Source organism: Quercus suber, unplaced genomic scaffold, assembly GCF_002906115.3.
Source record: "Quercus suber isolate HL8 unplaced genomic scaffold, Cork oak 2.0 scaffold_259, whole genome shotgun sequence".
NCBI classification, from domain to species: Eukaryota; Viridiplantae; Streptophyta; class Magnoliopsida; order Fagales; family Fagaceae; genus Quercus; species Quercus suber.
This window is the reverse complement of record NW_027069715.1, coordinates 185,582-195,287: the sequence shown is the minus strand read 5'-3', so window position 1 is coordinate 195,287 and position 9,706 is coordinate 185,582. Positions and strand designations below refer to the sequence as shown.

Here is a 9,706-nt window from a genome sequence, read left to right as displayed (position 1 = left end):
AAACCAGAAGCACTATTGTTGACAAAGAGAGAAAAAGAATTGCAAGCACTACTCGCACGAAACCGAAGTTGGCGTTAAAGCATACATTGTACCCTTTACAAGGCCAAAATGGGCATTTGTCCATTTCTCACAAACTTTCCAGCATTTTGCCCTCTTTCTCAAATTAATTATGGAAATGCCCCTGTTTTGAAACTCGACATTACCATAATCAAGTTTTATGAAGAACTCGATCATTTTATAATTGAGTTTGGATGAGATTTGTACTGAATTTTTTTTTTCTTTTATTGGTTGAATGAGTGTTATGTGAGTACATTGGTGTGATTTTGGTTGTTTGTTGTAGTAAATTTTAATCACAAGAGAATGAGAATCTTTACCATAGCAAGAAGTAATCAACTATATAACTTATTTTTCTTAGATTGTTATAAGATGGTTAGTGAAATGAAGGATAACACATAATTATAAGAATATGATAAGTAGCATTTTTGGTCATGTTGATAACTCTAGAAGGCTTTTATTAACAAATTAGCAATGCAAAAGTAATAAAAGTGGTTATTATAGATGAAATTGTATGCTGGTCTCCCTATCTATTATTTGTTAATATGCATCCATAGGTGGTGGGACTCACATATCATTAATGTATTTCATACTTTAGTTGAATGTACATAATCATCATTGTTAGACATTAACAACAACACTACATCTTACACATGGTGTTTAGACATTAACAACAATGTCTAATTTTAGTAGGTATGAATTTTTGGAAATCATCATTGCTTGAATCTAAGAAGTCTGAAATATCTTTATCATCGTCTAAATTAGTAATTTCATTAATAGACTTGATGGCTCTTTCTTACGCCTTCCCTGATAGATATTTCCTAGCCTTTTGGATTTCATGAAAACGGTCTAGTCGCCTTTGCATTTGATTGTTCTCCCGTTTGAGACAAGCAAGTATATTGGTAAGTTTGTCTCTAGGTAACTCAGCTAACTATGCCTTAGGAACTTATAACCCATGCCATTGACAGTACATCTCCAACCTCTTCTCGTATAGTTCTGACCATGGTTGTTTTGCTGTGGTGAACTCTTTTGTGGTGGTTTGCTGATCGTGATGTGTTCGACACTTCCTAGACTCTCATACCTGTATATTGGAATATTAACGAGATCTCTTTTCTTTCCAACCCATTTCCCTCCATAGTGGTCTGTGTATGTCTATAGTTTTTGGTTTGGTGGAACTTGTGATGATGCATTTGTTGAAGTAGATCCAAACTTGTTTCGCAATGTAGGTTTTGAGATTGAGGTGTTGTGACTCATAGCTTAGTCAATCGAAGAAGTTAGTGGGATAGAAATAATCCATTCAGTATTGTAGTGCATTTATAAGCTTATCTCATGGTCCAAATATCATAAAAATTTTATATATGAGTATCAAGGCTTGTCATGTCAGTACAAGCTAGAAAAACGATACATGAACGGGAGTACCCATGCTCCCATTGTTACAGTGTATTTCCACATGTGTACAGTAGTATAAGTCAATTATATTTGCATAGTTGCAGTGTGCTTGCCCAGATCCTCATCTCTGATTCACACAGTGCCATGCATTATTCATCATTGTACGATTATTCTTTTGTTAATGTTACGGGCCACATGATAGATCTAACATGTAAAACTACATCAATTTAGAATTGTCTTAGTCGTGTACCATGTTATACAGCTATTCATTATTTACTAACAGTTGATGCAGTTGGTGTTATTGAAGTCATCGTCAATGGGTGACCCTTATTGCTATAGGCCACACGATGCGTTCACTGGGATGGGTCATTGTTGTCAACTATCCAATCAATCCCAACCTGTGAAATAGTGCACAGGTCCATAATACCATGAGGGCGGAGTGGGACTGGTTACTCCGTGAACAAGAGATGTTTTATGATGAGATGGTCGGTTATAAGCTGCTAGTGCCTCGGCGACACGCATTGTAGATGCCAAGAGACACTATAAACAAAGTTTGTAGAGCATTGTGCCACATAAGAGAAGAAAATAATCGAATGAAGATACGTCTCAATCGATATCGGACCCAGGTGGAGATTCGAGAATTAGTGGAATGTAAGTTGTATGAGCATGCACGATACATGCAATCACTTCTTGCAGCAGACATTTATCAGTCAGATGTGGAGATGTCAGATGAAAAGTAATCGTGTTGTGGTCCACTCGCACTCTGATGTATAACTGTTGTCCTTAATTATGTTTTAGATACATGTGTGTCACTGTTGTTGCATTCGTACTGTGTAGGGAATAGTGTTTATGGTTAGGGGTTTATGTAAACCTTATCACCTCCACAGCATCCACACTCTCGAGACCCACCACTTTGCCTACCATGACTTGGGGCTTGTATACCAATGTCGGATGCTTTCGCTAGCGCTTCCGCCAATTTCAGTCGGCCCAGCTCCTCCATAACCTCTGCATCAGCTGAAGGTCATTGTGCATGTCGGAACCTTCATCACACCTTTGTAGAGACCTAAGCATCGTCCAAACTTGCAAAACAAGGGCATCATAAACTCACATATCCCCTTTTATGTTTGAAAATGTGGATATTTTCATATCACTTATAAATGTGTGCCAAAAATAATGAATGTGAGTGAATGTGAAACAATATTTTTCAAAAAAATAAAATCTTACAGCTGCAACCTTTTGTAACATATGGCAAGTGTCTTTATTGTAAATGCTACTTAGACGCAACTTTAAGCTATTATGGGTACCACAGATGATGTTTCAAATAACAAAACTACTTGTTTGAGCCAAAATAAATTAGAAGGTCCAAAATGAAAAAATTTTAAACTTAAAATGTCAAAAGTGTACTATAGTGAATAATCTAGTTCTTTCCTTAGACCCCTAAATACATCAAACTGCAGGTGAGCATAAGCATCATAGTTAACAACTTTCGAAACATAAAAGTGGAGCAACAAAAATGCTGAACCTTACAATTCATATGCTTTCTCAAGAGTCAAGTAATTCCAAGCTCTTTCCAATGTATTCCTCAAATCCCAAGAAAGGATGTATCCTTACAAACTTTTAAAATAAGGCAAGAAAAATATTTGATAGGAATTGCATCCAAGTTACATTTACGATAACTTTTAGAAAATTATAGTACTTGACAGCTTTTTCCCATAATGTAATTTTTGGATATTACAGATATTAAGGTGATTTGGAATTTGGATACTACAAATTCACTTATTTATAAAGAACCTAAATCATAGTATTTGTTTACTTTAAAATATAATGAAAGATAAACTCATAGAGATTTAACAACAATAATTATTGTGAAGTTTTGCATTCATGATAAACCTGTTGAAGATATTTAATCAAACAATGGTTTCAACAAAGGGGAAGGAATTGTTGCCTCACCATGATTTCCCAATACATGAACTCTAGTGTTATGTACTGCCTTGTGCTGCGATTGTACCACCTCATGTAGTCAACGAGGTACATCGTATCACCATCCAGGAGAGCGGCAATTCGAAAAAGTTGCCCTCAGTTGGCCCATTGCTAAATATGGGCAACATGTTCTACCGCCTAGTCCCTGTCTCATTTACCCTAGAAGGATATCTTGTGAAGGTCGGTCAACATATCCACGACCCCTGGAACCGGTTGCTTCATCCCAAACTGACGGAAGACCCACTCGGGATGATGCAACTCCACTATCTAAAAGTATATCAATGGCACCTCGGCCTTCCAAATATGCTGCCTGGCAATGCAATACGTAGGCAGGGAGCCCAACACATGCGTGTACGGCTCTCATAGCATAAGCAGATTGTCAGTTTAGTGATTATGTGAAGATGGATGGTTGTCATTTGTCATGGAAGTTAAGAGTATTTAAACACAAGCAGGTTTATGACAACTCCAACCTTCCTCCCAAAGTGCACACTAGAAAAATGCTACCATGCAACTAGTTAACCGAGTCATGTACAAGTTGCATATAAATTTCACACTCAAAACAAGCTTTTCAAGCATAGCAAGTAGACATATCAGAGATGAAGTTGTGCAAAACCAATCACTGAGGAGACCTCAATATTAGGAAATTATAAATGTGATATATAAGATACAAAAACTAATTAGTAATCCTTTTTCTTAGAGACCATTGACAAAAGTATAGAATTATTAGAATAAAAAACTTGCTCCTCCTATCCCATAGAAAAAAAAAGGGTATAACGAACTTCCATAATCAAATCATTAAACAACCTAATTTTAATCAATCTGTAGGTTTTATGTTAAAAAAGGTGGGAATAGGAACCAAGTCTTTCTAGGTAAAGGTTATTTAGCAATCCTATTCCTTCTAGAAGTGCTATTGGCAAATAGCCTATATAAGAGTATTTTATGTGTTCAATAATAGACAGATAGCGAGATTAACTATAATAAAATTACAACGGCTTAAGAGTGTGATTGCCTTCTCTTGCCTAGGAATGATTTTGTTTAGAAAACCTAGATGTTATTTTTAGGGTTTATCTTGCTTTGTTTCTTATTCTATTCATGGCTTTAACTTTTAAAATCTAAAGGTTATGAAGCTCATTCAATAATCACCTTGAATCTCCATATTCAATTCTCTAACTTCAGTCAATTCCTTCCCCCCCCCCCCCCCCCCCCTTTTTTTTAATTGTTAATAGGTAATTTAGGGTGCAAGAGTAGAACTTAAAGGCAACATTCACCAATACAAAACTTGATGAAAACTAGCACCATGATTCAAATTAATCTAAGGAAGCATCAATACAAAGCTTAGATCCTAAATGAACCAAAAAGCTTCAATAAAAGCATAACCAACCTAGAAAGGAAGCTCTCGGTGAGGATTATATAGGAGCACCCACATTGGCTTCTTTTCAAATATATGCATTTTTGCATCACTAAAACAACATACCCCACATTTCATTCTTTTTTCTTTTCCTTTTTTTTTCCAATTCATCCCACTAAAATAATATATTTTAAAAACAAAAACAAAGGACGGAGGAAGAGAAAGAATATGCAAATTTAGTACTACATGCATGATACTACAATTAAGGCTCAAAATAGCATGTGCTGACAAAGGTCACAAGTATCTTGGCTTAAGCATGGGGATCATAATACCAAATTTTTTCACTCAAAAGCTTCCCAAAGGCGTCAAAGAAATTTTATACATGGTATCCAGAATCAACAGGGTGATTGGGTTAAGAACATTACTGATGTGGCAGAGGTGGCTGTGGATTATTTTCAGAATATATTTCACTCAGGTACATGTGAAAGGATGGAGGATTGTCTCAACATTCTTCCTCAGAGGATGACTGCAGATATGAGGGAAGAGTTGTCTAGACCATATACTGTGGAGGAAGTAATAGCTGCATTATTTCAAATAGGACCTACAAAATCTCCGGGACCCGATGGTATGAACGCTCTCTTTTATCAAAAGTTTTGGCATATTGTTAGTAATGATGTTAGCTTAGCTGTGTTGGAATTTCTGAATTCTGGAATCATGATACCCGAGATTAATTATACCCATCTTGTGCTTATTCCCAAAATTAAGTCTCCTAAGAAGATGACTGATTTCAAACCTATTAGCTTATGCAATGTTATTTACAAAATAATTTCTAAAGTCCTAGCTAATAGACTGAAAACTATACTGCCTCAGTTGATTTCTCCTACTCAGAGTGCCTTTGTGCCAGGCCGCCTCATTACTGATAATGTACTGATAGCCTATGAAACGCTACATGCCATGCACAAGAGGAAAAAGGGGAAAAAAAAGGAGCCCTAGCTTTGAAGTTAGATGTAAGTAAGGCTTATGATCGAGTAGAATGGGCCTTTTTGAGGGGTATGATGGTTAGGCTGGGGTTTCTTGAGGATTGGATAAATAGAGTGATGAGTTGTGTCACCACACCTTCCTTTTCTGTTCGAATTAATGGTAAAGCTTATGGAGATATTATTCCATTGAGAGGGCTTCGTCAAGGGGACCCTTTATCACCTTATTTGTTTTTGTTGTGTGCAGAATGGTTCACATCCTTGCTTTCCAAAGATGAAGATGAGGGGCGATTACATGGTGTTCAGATATGTAGAAGGACGCCTTCTATTTCTAACTTGATGTTTGCAGATGATTCATTAATTTTCTGCCGAGCAAATCGGGAGGAGGTGCAGGTGATTTCTAATACGTTGCAATTGTATGCTAAAGCTTCTGGACAATGTATTAATTTGGAGAAGTTGTCAATTTATTTTAGTGGAAATACACCTGGCAGTCAGAAGCAATGGATTAAAGAAGCTTTGGGAGTGGTGGAAGTGGATAGATTTGATACTTATTTGGGTTTACCGACTTTGGTTGGTAGAGCCAAGTACCAAACTTTTGCGTACTTGAAGGAGCGGGTTTGGAAAAAACTTCAGGGGTGGAAGGGTAGAATGCTCTCTCGTGCAGGTAAAGAGGTTCTGATTAAGGTTGTGGCCCAATCTATTCCAACATATACTATGGGAGTGTTTTTGTTGCCAGCAAAGCTTTGTGATGAACTAGATTCTCTTTGTGCAAGATTTTGGTGGGGGCAGACTGGGGATGAATGGGAAATTCATTGGAAGAGTTGGAGTTTTTTGACACAACAAAAGAAGGTGGGTGGAATGGGATTCCGAGATCTCAGGAGCTTCAATCTACCTTTGTTGGCCAAGCAAGGGTGGCGGATGATAAAAGACCAAAATTCCCTGTTATCTAGATGTTTTAAGGCCAAGTATTTTATGAGATGTGGTTTTTTGGAGGCGGAAGATTGTCCTAACAGCTCCTATGTTTGGAAGAGTGTGTTGGCTGCTCAACAAATTTTGAAAAAGGGGTGCTACTGGAGGGTGGGAACCGGTTCCTCAATCCGAGTGATGGAAGATAAGTGGATACCGAATCATTCGGGTAATAAAATTTTATTTCCCACTGAATATGATGAATGGGAATGGAGAGTATCAGATTTAATTGATTGGAGGGTGAACCAATGGGATAGGGACAGAATTTATATGATTTTTCATCACTTTGATGCGGAGGCAATTATTTGAATTCCTTTGAGTGGAAGGCAAGTGGAAGATAGGATGGTGTGGATGCATTGTTGTAATGGAAAATATGCAGTTAAATCTGGATATCGGGTTGCTTGCATGTTGGCTGAAGACACTATTGGTAGAGAAGAAAGTTCTGAGCAAAGAACAGAGAGCCGGGTTTGGTCTCAGCTTTGGAAGCTCAAGGTGCCTAACAAAATCAAGATATTTGGATGGAGAGCTTGCCTTAATATATTGCCATCAAAAGTGAATTTAGCCCAAAGGAAGATTTTGACAGATGCTACGTGTGGGGTGTGCCAAAGATTTCCAGAAACGGTATCGCATGCAATATGGTCATGTAGTGCTGCTCAGGATGTTTGGGCTGGAGCTAATGCTCGGATACAGAAGTGTGGTGGAGAGTTTGATGAATTTTTGCACCTGTTTCAGTTCATGATGTCCAAACTGTCATTGGAGGAACTTGCGAATTTTCTGGTCATTTGCTAGCTGATTTGGCACTGTCGTAATACTCTGTTACATGGTGGAGCAATGCAACTTCCTGGGCACTTGATTCGGAGAGCCACAGAATATGTAAGGGAGTACAGCGATGCTCAAGATTCACTTGCACCTGGTTCGGCACCATCTGCTATTCTGCAGAACTGGAAGCCTCCAACGGGTCAGCTGTACAAGTTAAATTTTGACGCAGCTGTGTTTGCAAATGGACCAGGTATTGGTGCTGTGATCCGTAATGCAGCTGGAGACGTAATGGCTGCGTTATCAATTAGAGGAGCAGCTGTAAATGACAGTGAGGAGGCGGAGGCTGTAGCTTGTCGGACTGCATTGGAATTTGTAATAGATGCAGGGTTCTCGGAGCTGATTATCGAAGGGGATAATGTGATGGTCATGAGCGCGGTGTCTTCCTTGTCTCCAAACTGGTCTCGCCTGGGGGTCATTTATGATGATGTTCGTTGCCTTGCAGCAGGCCTTCGCCAAGTAGTTTTCAGCAGTATTAGACGCAGTGCCAACTCTATGGCCCATTCCTTAGCATGTTATGCCAATGTACTAGATGAAGAAGTTGTGTGGTTGGAAGAATCGCCACCACCAGCTCATGAAGCCTTGTTATTTGACTCTTCTTTTATAAATGAATGAAGTTTGGTTGGCCTTTCAAAAAAAAAAAAAATAGCATGTGTTGATGGAAGAGTGTTTTATGAGTTTGGGTGACCAATAACATGCAATGTTCTTTCTCTCTGTCTCTCTGTCTCTCTGTCTCTTTTTTTAAATTTAAACAGTTTTATTAGATTTTACCCAATGAGATGCTATAAAAGATGGAGGAAGAGAAAGAATATGCAAATTTAGTACTACATGCATGATACTACAACTAAGGGTCAAAATAGCAATTTTGTTTATTGGGCTAGAAGAAAAGCAGGTCAATGGGTAGTTGAAACTTGAAAGCGTGTAAATTTACTTTTATTCACCTGCCTTCCCGATGCCAAAAAGGCTTTGTAGTTTTAGGTCACTAAAAACCATCACTTAATGCTATCCCAATAGATAGGAGGATAATAACGAAAACTACCATATTTGGAGTAAAGTCTTCTTATAGTTCTACTCAATGCAGTTTGTTACTAAGTCTCTCTCACCTGCTCTATCACTAACCCCTTTTTTTTTTACGAAATATGCGGGCATTTATGCTCTCTGTGGTTGAAAAGCAAGTCATCCAATCAAGTCCAGTTTAGCTAAAGGAGATATTATATATCACAAGGGACCCATCAATTTGGTGGTGTCATTTTGTAAAATTATTATACACAGAGAGAGCAAATGGATGGGACAGTAGAATTGTTAAAGCAATGCAGGCTTGTTGAATAGAGGTACTTTAAAATTACTCGCTGATATTAACTTCATTTTTCTATAATCAGAATTCCTCCAATTATCCATTTTTATGTCATTTTGGGGCCAGATTACCCTACCTTATCATGAGACATTATAGAATTTGCTATTATATATGGCAAAATCTATTTACTATTTGGATGTCACTTCTAATGAATCAATGCATTTCTAGTTAAGTTGTTGTCAATTCATTGAGGGGGTCCATATGCCTCCCCCATTTGAAAATATGCTAGAGAGAGAAGTAGCTCATGTCCTAGTGCACACAGAGTTGAGTGAGTCAACTCAAGTCAATGGGCTTGAACTCTCATCAATTTTAAAGGCCCAGTTGCTTGCTCCAACTTCTAGAAAGTTGGAAGTCATCAGTGAATGGTTTATTTTTGGTTAAATTGCATATTTAGTCATCAATCTTCCAATATTTTTATTTGTTTTGAAACTCTTTTTATAATTTAGAATGTTTTCAAATTGTTTTGAAAAAGTTCATTATCATTATCTAATAAAAGGAAAATGTTGACAAAATGAACGAAATTCATGCCACTTCATATTTTACACCATTAAAGTGGCTCCAATTTTATAAACTTCATTTCCTACATTAACCTTTTCTATTTATTACATTTGAAAGTAGGATAAAAGCTGGGTACGATTCTTAGATACTGTAACTTAGACAATTACGTGATTGAATTTAATTGGAGAACATAAGTTATTGCATGTAAGTTTTATCCTTTATAAGTATAGAAAGAATGTTGAAACAAGACAAAGATTGAGGATACAAAATATACAATTTCCCCTTCATTTTTAGGACGATGAACTACTAGCAACCATTTTTACT

General features: G+C 37.3%; 1 protein-coding gene across 1 annotated transcript; it reads left to right on the top strand.

Moving 5' to 3' along the window:
* The first annotated feature begins 7,545 nt into the window (after positions 1-7,545).
* On the top strand, positions 7,546-8,145 carry LOC112037770 (uncharacterized). The gene has a single exon (XM_024070623.1). The coding sequence runs from the start codon at positions 7,546-7,548 to the stop codon at positions 8,143-8,145; it is 600 nt and encodes a 199-aa protein (XP_023926391.1).
* Positions 8,146-9,706: the final 1,561 nt, after the last annotated feature.

Bases quoted from the DNA above. Each gene is read 5' to 3' on its own strand.
- LOC112037770 (XM_024070623.1), top strand. From the start codon at position 7,546: ATGCAACTTCCTGGGCACTTGATTCGGAGAGCCACAGAATATGTAAGG.